The sequence below is a fragment of the Haliotis cracherodii genome, unplaced genomic scaffold, assembly GCF_022045235.1.
Source record: "Haliotis cracherodii isolate W230 unplaced genomic scaffold, xgHalCrac1.p SCAF_18, whole genome shotgun sequence".
Lineage (NCBI taxonomy): Eukaryota > Metazoa > Mollusca > Gastropoda > Lepetellida > Haliotidae > Haliotis > Haliotis cracherodii.
The window spans coordinates 18723403-18737479 of record NW_027266273.1 but is presented as its reverse complement, the minus strand read 5'-3'; the positions used below and the strand labels follow the sequence as shown (position 1 = coordinate 18737479).

The 14077-nt window shown below is 37.9% G+C and overlaps 1 protein-coding gene across 11 annotated transcripts in view; it reads left to right on the top strand.

Annotated features, from left to right (window-relative positions):
- LOC139465845 (cAMP-regulated phosphoprotein 21-like) overlaps window positions 1–14077 on the top strand; it is a 71701-nt gene that overhangs the window by 38576 nt on the left and 19048 nt on the right. For all 11 annotated transcript variants that reach the window (XM_071247796.1, XM_071247798.1, XM_071247797.1 and 8 more), the window contains exons 3-7: window positions 10387–10520; window positions 11257–11361; window positions 12872–12947; window positions 13377–13521; window positions 13928–14068. In XM_071247796.1, coding sequence (XP_071103897.1) covers window positions 10387–10520; window positions 11257–11361; window positions 12872–12947; window positions 13377–13521; window positions 13928–14068 — 601 coding nt within the window. The remainder of the gene's footprint in view (window positions 1–10386; window positions 10521–11256; window positions 11362–12871; window positions 12948–13376; window positions 13522–13927; window positions 14069–14077) is intronic.

Sequence of the window (14077 nt, the reverse complement as noted above, 5' to 3'; positions counted from 1 at the left end):
ATTGTCTTTATATTTGGTACTATGGTGTATAAACAGACCTCGCAGACACCAGTTGATTTTGGTGACCTTAACTTAATTTTCAAGGTAATAGCAGGGAAATCTGTTAATCGAGATGGAAAACAATGTTGCTGCGATATCTCAAGAACTCATTTCTGGATTCCTTCATGTTTGATGATATTGGCTTTTGGAGTACGACAAATAGTTCCATGGAGGTATCTAGCACAGAAAATAATATTATTCAAAAGGAATAAAATATTTGAAAAAAACCCACATATGGCATAAGGCGGCGGGGAACATTTCGTCACTTTGTGACAAATACTTGTTGATTATGTACCAAGACATGAATTATTCGTGCAAACACAACCTTATCGTCGATTATCCCTTGACTGAGTGAGTGACCGTATTCAAACAGCAAATTGGCAATGAGAAGAGCAGGTAGCGGGTTATTTAAAATAAAGAAAAGGGTCATTGTTTTTTTTTATGTTGGAGATGTCAAGTTGCCGGAGACAGGGTTAGTGACGAGGCTGTGAATGAAGAAGCTGGTCCAAGTGAGAACTTGATATATGATGATGAAACCAGGGTTAGATATTGGCACTAGTCCTATAGTCCTTGCCAAACTGCCCAATAGTAAAGGTATCCTAAGGACTAGTAGAATTTTGACATTTTTAAAGGTTTTGCTATATGCTATCATTATAAGGACTAGTGGACTGAAACTGTTAGTTTCTACCGCTGGAAACGATATAGTCAGTGAACCTTAATCTTGGAAATACTTGCAATTTGACTGTGGATGTGCTGCTGTATAAACTGGAAGAAAAAACAAATCAGGATGCCATTTCAGTGCGAGAGTAAGTTATATTTTCAGTGCGAGTTGACATTATTGACTTCTTCAGATTGTGACTTTGTGTGATTAGTTTCATTAGAAGTGCAGATTGTTGTGATGATATGTGGTTAAATGTTTGGTAAGTGAAATTAAAATGTTTGAAAGTTATATAGTTCTGCAGAAGGCCAATTTACCCCCTGCATCACTTCCTTTACCCTGATTGTCAGTCTCCTAATTCTAGATATTTTACGTGTAAGTTTAAATTTGAGTGTGCATGCAGTTGAGTTATGAACACAAACTAGTAAAACCATTCAATTTTGGGTCCCTGACCCATTTTCATATGAGTGTTGGCCCACTTTCTTAAAGTCAGAGGGACAATGGGCCCAGTTTGTTTATGAGCTGGATGCATCCCTGCTCTTCTGTACACTTGTTGCAGAATAGAGGAGTAAGTGAATGTTGTTATAGCCACTGTCTGCAATAACCCAGCTATATCACAGCACCCCATTATATGTCCATCTGATTCTTGGACCTACCACTCCTTGGTCAACAATGCCACGCCTAACTCAAATTCAGAGAAACCAGGCTATCGGACGATTGGAAGCTGGAGAGTCTGTCCAAGATGTTGCCCGTCATTTCAACGTTAACATAACCACAATTTACCGTCTCCTGCGCCACTACAATGCTACACAGACCACAGATGACCTTTCTCTGAGCGGTCGTCCTAGGGTCACCACACCTCGACAAGATCGGCAGATTACCCGTCAACACCAGTGACATCCATTCCTAACTGCAAGTGAAAGTGCTCGACAGACCATAGGGGCACAGGGTCATCACAATTGGCGTTATCGTGAGTGGAGGCATGTCATCTTCTCTAATGAAAGTCTCTTTTGTGTCTCCAATGCAGACGGAAGAGTCAGAATTTGGCGTCGTCGAGGTGATCGTTTCGCTGACAGAAACGTGGAAAGGGATCCATGGGGGTGGACCTAGCTTCATGATATGAGCAGGGATTGGACTTAATGCGAGACTTGGACCCTGCAGCACTGCTCAGCGGTATATCGACCAAGTGATCCATTTTTTGCACAACATCAACAACACATTTTCCAGCAGGACAACGCTCGTCCGCATGTTGCCAGAGCTACCATGGCCTTTCTGCAACAACACAACATCCGTGTTCTACCATGGCCAGCCCTCAGTCATGATATGACCCCCATCGAACACTTGTGGGATGAGGTTCAAAGGCGTCTGCACAATGTGCGCCCAGTCCCTACAACTGCTGATGAACTCTGCACAGCTGCTCTGGATGTGTGCAGGAGGATCCCTAGGGCCTTCAAAAAACGTCTGATCCACTCAATGTACAGTGTCTCAAATATAAGCAACGATCCATGCCAAGGGGCAAGGTGGCAAGCAATCAGCCTGACCACACAATCCATTTCTGTCAACTCTTATGACAAGTATCGTTTCTTGGGAGCAAATCTACCCTCAACCCGCAGGGTGGCAGCCAGTACTCCATTTTTGTGTAAAAGTTGATTAAAGTGACGTTCTAGTGGTTATGTGGGGTAGATTTAACAACAAATTCGTATTTACCCAGCAGGGCTTGCTCCTTTTAACCTTAGGTAGCATAGTCACCTAGCAAGGCTCTGAAAATTATAGAACTCCTCAACCCTATGCCCTTTTCTGCACTCTAAGGGTAGGTAAATCTTGACTTCCATTTACCTAATTTCATGGTGATTTATAAGCAAATAATGATGTACACAACATGACACAACATTACTAAATGGCGGCCAGTTGTCATTTCACTGAGATGAACGACATGTCTTTCTTTGAGTTTACCACTCACACAACTTCATCCCCCTCTCAGAGAAATTATATGACTCATGAGCAGTGACCAATTAAAAAATGAAACGTGGAGAAGGGGTGCAATTTTGACTAGCCAGACGGGCCATCTACTTTAGGTTTCATGATGTGTGACTGTTCATGACCATTCCATGTGCCTTTGTGCATGAACAGCATCCATGGTTTAGTAGAAATGGAAGGTCGAGGGTTTGATTCCCTGGACCTGTCATACCAAAAGATATTGAAACATGGTATTTGTTGTTACCCTGCCTGGCACTTATCTAAAAGGGGATACAGCTAGGACTGTTCAGTGCATTAATCTGACGTGAAGTCCCATTTCACCAAACCTTTCTGTGAGACCGCCTCCGTGGTCTAGAGGTAGAGCGTCCGCCCGGAGAGCGGAAGGTCCGGGGTTCGATCCCTGGCCGCTACATACCAAAAGACGTTAAAAGATGGTACTTGTTGTCACCCTGTCTGGCGCTCGGCATTAAGGGGCTAAAACAAGGACTGGTCGGCTCGGAGTCAGTATACTGTGTCTGAGTGGGGTATTCATGTTAAACTGCGGCATGGTATCTCAGTGTGCTAGCAGTATAAATCAGTCCGGACTAGTACAAGCAGCAACACACATACACCTGCATGCACGTTGCTATATAAGTGCAACAATCTTGGACGCGATGTTAAACCCAATTTCACCTCACCTCACCTCACCTCACCTCACCTCACCTCACCTCACCTCACCTCACCTCACCTTTGTTCATGCTATCAACCACTGGTTCTCCAGTTTAGACTTGATTATTTCCAGACCACTGATAGATTCTCTCAAAAAGTTAACTTAGATACTGCTTTATTTTCTTGTTGATTATCAATTTGTATTCAGATTCCCTGATACAAAAAGAGATAGTTACACCCAGGGCGATGCAACCTTTATGCTGCATATAAAACAGTAGTTCATATTGATTTTGGATATTGTTTTCTGTCCACACATTCATAAATCAGTTTCATCATCTTTTGATTGAAACAGTATTTGTAACTATGGTCCATACAGCTGGAAAAAATTATAGGGCTAAAATATATATGTGGGTAGTTCACATAATTCAAGTTACTCAAGGGACAAATTGGGGATCATATGTGCTGTTTGAAGGAAAAATGATAGTTCTATATTTATTTCAAGTGATAACCCTAAATAATATAATACAATTCAGGCATGGTATCTTCTTGAGGAGAATTTGAATTTTTGTAAAACAGGAAATTAATGCGAGCAGAATATTAATGCGAAAAAAGCGAGTGTTGGAAGGTCGTATTAATTTTATGAGCATTAATTTTGTACCATCAGAACAAAATAAATCACTTCAGTATTATTTGCTAGTATTACATCAAAAACAATGATATCAGATCATTACAAGTTGATAGCAGCCACTGACAACAATCAGTCACAAAGGTAATAGATAAATAAATTACTAGACAAAATAACAAAGTCACCTACACAAAGTGAAGTTGAGTAGTGGTCAGTTCACATCCCGTCAAGCAGCCCAGATTGGCGTCAGCCACGAATTATCCCATCAGTGTCCTTAACAAGCTTGTCAAGAGCAGACACGAGCCAACGCGCATGAATGGGTTGACAATCTTGTGGTTTTATTTGAGAATATCCTATCAACATAATCCCCTTATTTCATACACTGATCTGTTTTCTACTTCTTTTCATCAAAGGGAAGAACGTATATACTAGTACCAACAGACTGTCAACTGAAACAATGATAACTGCAAGGAAACCATTCTCACGCTTGGCCATCAAATATACGGGCAATTAGCTTAAATAATATTAAAATAAGGAAGGAATCTCACGCTGAAAAAACATGGACAGGGGATTTAATGTGCACAGTTATTTTATTTATATCTGTCTACTCACAGTTCCTGCTCAAAACGTCATTTGAAACAAACGAAGCATTTTCAGGTAAGGCTTTTATTTACGTAGGTTACATTAATTAAAATAACACTGAACAAATCCAGCACATAAAATTTTAGGAAAGGGTATGGGCACTCGCATTTTTAATATGCGCATTTATGTCTAAAATCAAGAGCTCGCATTATTTTCATGTCGCATTAAATTCCTGTTTTACAGTAGAAATCTTTTGTAAAATGGTGAAGCACATTTTGGTGTGTGCCCTGCTGTGATGTAGTTTCTTCCAGGCAACTGTAATCCTTATGCAATCATTCAACTTATTATAATACTTATATGAATAGTGCTATTACATACTTCAAACTTTTAAATCATGCTACAGGACTTGAGTTAGCTGTACAAAACATGCACCAGTGCAACCAACCTATTATTGAAAAGTGAAACCTGGTATGTATGTCTGCATGCACCAAGTACATGTCAATTTTTTGGGTGTCTGACTAATCCTTACTTGTCCACACAACATCGACCTTTCAACACACTCTATACCTCTAAGCTCTGTTTACCATACTACCTCACTAATCCCTGTGTTTTGCGTGTAATTTGTCATGCTTCCTTGGGCTTGACGTCATCAAACTGTGGGTACTTCAAGATAATGTGCTCATTTTACTATTACATGTTGCAGCAATATGTGTATTTATGTGACACTGGAAGCAAACTGTCCTGTTTAAGCTTCTAATTTATGGGACAAAGGTGCAACATAGTTTTCTATGGTCTAGTTGGTTTTCATGTCAACATGCACCTCAGCGTTAGAAATTGGTACAAGTCCTATGATCCTTGCCAAACTGTCCAAAAGTTAAGGTATCAAAAGGACTAGTAGTTTTGCTGTATGTTATCATTATAAGGACTAGTAGACTACAACAGTTAAGTTTCTGTTGCTGCACCTGGTGCAAGTTAAATCAAGTTCTTTTAATCGAGCCTTGTGCTGATTTGTGATGATGTTTCTTTTTGTGTGAATTTCTCTCGTTGGATGAATGGTTTTTATTTTGGATCTCTGTTCTCTGTTAAACATTGCTGTTTTTCTATACTTAGTAAATACAAGTACTCTCCTGTATATTACTATCTGAAGTTCATCAAGAGAAAAGTGACATTATGATCCTTTCGTCAGAAGATTCTTATAAACATGGCTCCTTATTCAAGCATTTAGGGACAATAACAACCCATGGGTGATGACATTGCTGAAGAGAGCTATTTCCACCACAACAGCATAGCTCAAACTTTATTTTTGGAAACATTTACACAGCTGGTTGTGTCTGATACATGCAAGTCCTACTGCACCTAACTAAAGCATGGTGCAATGTGGAGGGGTATCGGTGATGAAATATACTCTGAGATACTAGATTAAATTGGATCTGGCATGCAATGTGTTACATCTTCTTTGAAGTATATTTGCTTCCAACACCTCTCCTGTACATATTAGGAAAAGTAGCAAATTAGATCTTTTCTGGTTGGACAAGTAATGTGACACCTATGGCCATTTTGCCAGTTAGGAGTAACAACCTTTGGTATTTTAATGTCAGAAATTTTGATGGGAACTTTGAGACAGAAAAAAGGGCTTAGCACTTGCACAGATACAGTGTTCCTTTCACCATGGCAGAAGGAAAATGGCTACATTAGTGACTCACCATAGCTGAGAATAGATTTATGGTTATGATGACAGAAGATTTCTCTTAATTTTTTGCTTGCAGAGAGTAGTCAAATTTATGCAAGTTAAAACCGTGATATAGATAGAAAACACAGAATCAGTGACGGTGAATGCACTTTGCAAAATGAAGTATTATTTTCACAATCCATTTAGTTACAAATAGTGTACCATCAAATCTGCAAATGTCGAAATGAAAAGGAAAATTGTTAGCTTTATATGTTTATGACATGGCAGATACTCGATTGTCAAAGATTGTAAATAGAAGACTTTTGGATAGGAATAATACTGCCCCAGAAAGTTTAATTTTGGTTTTCTTTTGTTCAATAAGCTGCTGCCTTTGGTGCACTGTGAATTAGTATAACCAGGGACCTGTGATCGCTTCAAATCAGTAGCCTGGTCGACCCCCTGTTGATAGATAGACTGACAGTTTTCAACACATTATTACCCAATCAAGTTGTGAATAGTGTTCATTGTATATAATCATCCTCTTAATTGGTTAAATGTAATGTCATCTAAAATTGTACTAGTCATTTCCAAAACTTCATTTATAGGTCTATGGGAACTCATATTTTGCATGAAACAGATAAGAATCAAAGCCTTGAAGATAATCTAATTTCATCATATTGCATGATATTAGCATCAAGCTTTGTGATGGCCAGTATATTTTTTAGTCTGTGCCAATGAATAGAGTTTTGGATTCATGGAATCATAAAGTTGAAATGAGATAATAAATATATACTTGAGATAATGAATATATACTTGTCATTGAGCTATTTCCTGACCTAATTTTCATGGTATGTTCAGATGAATTCCGTGGGAGTAGCGATTCATAAATTTATCAGAGCATCACAAATTTGCATCTGACAATGCTGCGGATAATATTTTGATCCCTTGTGAGTAATTACTCATACGAAATCACACATTGGTATTTCAGTCTTTCTTTGGGTATGTAATATAATTTTACGACTTAGGTCTTGTATATTTTGGTATTTTTATAATGACTTTGTAAGAAGTTAAATTTTAATAAATATTCTGCTGTAAATTCCATTAAACATGTACAAATATGGTGGGGTTTTTGTGTGCCTCATTCGGCAAAGTTTTTCAACCATGGCAAGTTGGTAGCCATTTTGTATGTGCTTCCTTAAAGTCTTTTACATAAAGTCACGTAACTCTCACTTGTCACATGTTACAATATGAGAGAGATAGCGCTTTTGTGCATTATTCTCTTCAGAAGAGTTCATGTGTGTGATGCCAGCATGAGATCAGAAAAAAGGATCAGTGAGGATATATTGGTATGCAAGCTTCAAAGGCTACAGTGGGTTACTCACGCTGTTGTTACGTACACCATTGTGTTTTAGAAAGGTTTCATACATATTTGTATGCAAGGAACTTAATTGCGTAATGGGGATTTTTTTGTGTTCATATTATTTTGCAGGTACACAGCTTGTCTGGAGCCATGATCTGACATCATGCTTAACTTAGTATCAATTCAAATTTTAACTATAATTATAAGATTTTAGTAAAATGATTGCTTGAGCTCACTTTCTTACTATATACAGTCTGAACAATACAGTCACGCAAGTTGTGATACAAACTTATTGATAGCAACAATTGCTTGTCAGACAGGCTGCATTAAATAAATATGCTGAAACTCATGCAAGAAGAAGGTTACCGTACATGATATGTATAGTGTCACGATTCAAGTTTTGATATGTGTAAAGTTGGGTAGGTGTATCTGTAAACACTAATGATTTCTGCATGGATTTTCATGGACCCATTTATTTTCAAGTCCAGGGGAATCATAGACATGTGACAATCTTCTGACAATCATAACACACGGCTTAGAATGCCTGAGAGAGCTCAACCCTTGAATGGACTACCAATTGCAAGGTTACAGATTGTGTCATCAATGTTTTTAACTTTGATCAGAAAAACGTTTCTGGCAACAACAATTTCAGTCAGGGCATATAAATTTTCCCAAAAGGAAATTGAGTCCCTGTTCAGGACTTGCAATCTTTTGAGGCCTAAAAGTTGCAACTAAATAGTTGCCAATGTGACCTGATTTTCAGTAGTTTCACTATCAAATGACTATCTTGAAAAAATGTCTTGTGGTGACTGAATTTTATTACTTTTCTTTATAAGACACATAAATAAATAACTTGATTGACATTTGCTACACAGTTTTCTCATTTTCCTGATTGCAATCTTGGAAACTTGTGTAACTGCACTCGTCATCTGTGACAATGAACATTTTGATAGCTCCAAGCTGTAATATGTGGCAGTGAACAATTTCATAGCTTCATGCAGCGATGCAAGGATTTGGTTATGCTAAATAATTTTACTGTGTGCATCAATATGAACTTCTGATATGTGTAGACCATTTCATTTTTCTTGACAACTTCATGGCAAAGTACTGTTCCATCTCAGAACAGCAAAAAATGACCTTACCACCGAATGTTGTGAGTGAAAATGATGACAGTAACTTTGGAACTGATAATAGTGATGGGTGATGTTATTCTAAGCCGATGGACGAAAATAAGGACATGGAGAAACTGTCTATGCCGATGACATTTGAAAATAAATCAAAATTGAAAACAAAACAAAGAATGGCTAATGAAATACCGTATTCGACGTAATAAGCGCCCAGCTCTAATAAGCGCCCACGGCGACATTTGCTCGTGTGTTTTATGCACCCTTAATTATGGGCATTTAATTCTGGAAAAATATATCTGTCGTACATAAACATTTCAGGCTGTCGGCATAAACCACGAAATTTATCTTTCAACTCTGTTTTTTCCACCAAAGTAACATTCTAATAAGAGCCCCCTATTTCTTATTTTGAGAGCACCCAGGGCGCTTATTACGTCGAATATGGTATGTGTGGTTAATAAACGATTACAAGACTAATGCTATAAGTTTTACATATAAGTATTTGATTCATAAGATAATTTAAATGTTTTGCTGACCTACGATATTGACTTCACTCGAAAAAGTATTTGTATGGCTACTTGGTAAAACATTCAACTTTGAGCCCTGCTTTTGAAACCGGTATCACATTTTAGGCTTTTCTCTCACATCAATCTTTGACAATCTGTTAATACTGAAATGTTATCCACTAACAAGTGCATTTATGGTTAACATGATGTTTCATGTGTTCAAATAAAGTGTTCATTCATCTATTTTTCATATTATTTATCTTTCTGAAAGAAATCACTCCACATGGCCACACTTATGTATTCACTCAATCTATGCTGCATATCATCTACACAATTCAAATCTACTTCTTTTGTATTACACATATTGAATTGACTGTTGAAGAAATGTCTCGCTTGAATAATACCATTATCAAGTATTACCATACAGCCTTTCCTGTGTAAACTTGCCAAATTAGGTCAGACCTAACAATCAATGGACAGATGTTTCATATACATATTCAGGCTTTAGAGGTTTCGTTTAGCTTGTATCCATGGTAACTGAAAAGTGACGACAAGAATTGATGAAAAGATTCTTCTTATTGTATTATAATAAGTTTTTTCAATAAGCACCAACACCTGATGAAACATACTTCATACTTGTTTATGAATCAGTGTTTGTGGAGGACTTATTTATCGGTGTTGAGCTGTTGAAAACAGGTAGACACACTGTTGGAAAATTCCAACTTGTCCGCAGCTGATATTGTAAGATAGCTAGATTTGGTTTAAAACAACTAATCCTTTGGATTTTTACTTGTCTCAGACTGACAGAGCATCTAATAAGACTTTGTCCTGGCTACATTTAGCTGATTACTGATTCCATTTAGACTTTGGGTGCAGTTTCTATTGAAAAAGACAGATGAAACAGTTTATGTCATTTGAAACTTGTAGCACTTATGCCATGCTTTGGCCTGGCTTGGTAACTTTGTATTGGACAGGGTGAGCAATTAAGCTGTGTCCTTGAGGAATTTGCCTTTATTTCTAAGTTTTTAGGTCTCTTCATGTTAAGAAGATTTTGACAAGAATCCTTGATTTTTATCCCTGCTTCAATATATAGTTGTTGCTAGGTTTTGATCAGAAGATAGGGCATCAAAACAAAAGATTCTCATTTGACATAAGGAACAGAATCCTGATACTGAACATGCAGGTATTGTTATTGCAGGTATTGAAACCCCTGTTGCCCAGTCAGCCACTGGTTCTCCAGATTCTGAGACTGGAGATGAACAGACAGCCTCGCCCTGTGATGGAAAGTCCGACATTCAAGAGCACCATCAGACAGTACGAACAAATTCACAGGTGATGCCAGCCATTTTGAAGTAAAGATCATGCCATTTGGAGCAAAAGAAAGCACTTAGATTTCATAGGATGAAATAAACTTGTGCACCATGTTTAAGTTGCTGAGATGTATGTCTGCAGGATACTATTTAGTTGCATGACACCAGAATATGGTCATGACTGTGGATGAGATGAAGTTGCAAGTAACATGTGAAGTAAAGTATTGGCTTGAACTTCTATTGGTATTATTGTTGATTCTATTCCGTGGTATATATTGTTTTACCATTCAAATCAGCTTGAAATTGCGTCGAATTTTGACATTTATCTGAATTTTGATGTTCATTCAAAGGTAATTAAATTAGGCACAATTGACATATCTAGACATACACAGGAAAATGATTCTTTGTTTTGGTGAAATAGAACTACAGTCATCCAAATCTTGCAAGTGTTAGATTGTCAAACAGCTACAGTTGAGAGTTACTCCCCATCAGTGTGTACGTTCTGTTGTAAACCAGGGGCGGTCGGGTAGCCTAGTGGTTAAATCCTGACATGGGTACAATGTGTGAAGCCCATTTCTGGTGTCCCCCGCCGTGATATTGCTGGAATATTGCTAAAAGCGGCGTAAAACCAAACTCACTCACTCACTCACTGTTGTAAACCAAATCAACAAACTCAAGGGTTTTAGTTTGCTAGCTGAAACTTTATGTGAACAATGTAGTTAATCTAATATGGATGTCTGTTGAATAAATAATTTCAGAGTAAAATGAAAACTTTACAACGAGCCGAGGCTTTGTGTGATGACAGTTCCCCCCCTCCTGATGTGATGTACCCAATAGAACATCTGGAATCCAAGGAATCAAAGGTGTGTTGGTCAGTCAAGACATCATATTGGAAAATTGCGGAAAGCAAATTCAGTATCCCATTTGAGCATTTTGTCATCATGTTAAAGCTAGTTGTCACATTCTTGTGTCTATTATGTATAAGACTGATAAAGGTTTGTGAGGTTTTTACTTTTTTTTCTTTGAAACAAAGGAAGATAGGTTTTGGTTAGGATCAAGAGGATAGCAATGTTTCTTGTTTCAAACTATCCTCTTTGGTCCAGTTTGTTGCTGTTGAAGTATGATGCTCCTCAGAATATCAATCACTGGTTTGCGAATCCAGACTCGATTATTTACAGGCTGCTGTCATTCCAGCTAGAATATACAAAAAAAACCAAAGTCACTTTTGAACCCCCCAAATAATTTTGAGCACTACAGAAATAGGCTGAAAAAATGTTGGATAAGCCATGAACGTTCAGTGAAAATGAAGAGAGTTTCATTTGATTTTTCGCTTTGATAAATCTTCTGTGGATATTATTGTGGACAGGATTGCCTCATATTCAGCTTGCTGCTGTTCAGGGAGGTTTGTATGGACATTGACACAGAGTATGCTGAACGAGAATAGTGCATGGATATGTTGCCATTTGAGAAAATGTACTTTTAGCAGTAATCTGGCTGATTTAGAGTGCAATTATAGCATGGTAATGATAATTGATGAACAAGTACACAATGTATGTTGTTAATGCCACATTCACCAGTATTCCAGCCATACCACAATTTCCTGTAGATAATCAAGTCTGGACAAGGCAAACTCTCTACTTGGATATGATAGGATCTATGAGTACAGCACTGTGGGTAGATTTGAAAACAATTTGTTTGTAGCCAGCAGGGCTTGCTCCTTTAAAAAATTACTGACCCTTCTCCTGGCCTACAACTACATGGCGGAGGCCGCTTTGTGGCTGAATCTAAGGTTGTGTAGCCACCCAGCGGGGCTCAGAAAATTTGAGAAATCCTCACCCCTGAAATGCCTTTTCCTGCACTCTGAGGATACATCTTGGCTTCCATTTGCCTCATTTCATGGCGATTTATGAGCAAACAAAGATGCTGTCCACAACATTACAAAATGGCAGCCAGTTGTCGATCTACCAAGATGATCAACATAAATCTTTCTTTGAGGTAATCATTCACATGACCCCATCTCCCCTTAATATTTTCTCATTGAAATTACAGGATTCACAAGCAGTGTCCAAATTTAAAAAAAGGAAACATACATGGAGAATGGTTGAAATTTTGACTTGCCAGATGTGCCATCTACTTTACGTTTCAGCAAGCCCTTTGTAATTTTAACTGGCCACAGGCCAAAGGGTCAGCAGTTAAATCGACCACTGATGATGATGAGGACTACATGTACCCTGTTGACTACTTGTTTTCTTCCTTCACCTTATCATGATTAGAAGTTCATTTGGAATTGGAATGTAGTATGTCAGATAGTGAAGAAAAAGAACAACTTTTGAAACAGCCAGTCTTTACTGTCTGAATTTTATCAATTTCCAGATAAGGAGTGAGAGAAGGTTAGAGAAAAGTGGATCGCAGAGTTCTGAGGCAGGAACCTCATCAAGTTTATCTAGAGGTAGGGGAATATTGAAATTTTGCCAACACGTCATTGATAGCATGCACATGAAAACGGGAGATTCCAGTCTGATATTGACAAGAAGATCAAAATATGGCACTGGTCTGACATTGTGTGACTATTGCAGGTGATCATGGCTGGTACATTGATGATCAACTTATCTATGATGTGGCTGTGTTTGGCTTTTATCACAGACTGACTGCCTGGATTGATTGTATCAGCCATTAGTCTGGCTGCTGCAGATTCTGTATGCTGCAGATGCTGAGATATTGCTGACAACACCCAATCACTTAGTGTTTGGCTTCAAATTGTTATGAAAAACAGTATGACAGATAAATGATGTCATAATCACAATCTACTGCAGTTTATAATGACGGATGTCTAGAAACGTATATGAATATTGATATTCTCATGCCTTTCATGTTTCAGAGTCAAGTTTAGATACACAGTACAAAGACTCCACTGGGATTGACCTAGAAGAATTTATAAAAAGGACTTTAAATAAATCAGTCAAAGATAAGAAAATGATTTTACAGTTAGCTAGAGATCTCAAGAAATTTGTCAAAGAACCAAAGTAAGTATTGTGTGTGTCTGTGTCTTTGTGTGTCTGTATCTCTGTGTCTCTTTGTGTGTGAGCATGCATGAGTGAGTGCAAGAGAGAATGCAAGAGACAATGCAAGAGAGAATTAACAAGTAGAAAAGGGTTATTGGCAATGATTTTGGAGGTTTTCTTTGACAGTTTTAATTGTTCACTAAAACCTCATAAATCTGAACAAGCCATTATGTATTGCTTAAGGCGATATGTCTACCTATTATGCTGATTGCACGATACTTTTCCCTCATTCTGTTGAAATATTCATTCTCATGTTGGCTTGAATTTTGAACTGAATTTAGGCATTTTGATTTAAAAACATTTACTATATAACCAACATTTTGCAATTCATGTTTTGTGCTTATGTTCATTCAATCATTTCCTACAGACATCAGTTTCTCCAGTTTGCTGAGATGTCGTCGTATGATCGTATGCTGGTTCATCGAATTGCGGCGTTCTTCGGCCTGGACCACAATGTTGACCAGAGTGGCAAAGCTGTAATAGTTAGTAAAACTAAAATCACAAGGATGTAAGTATT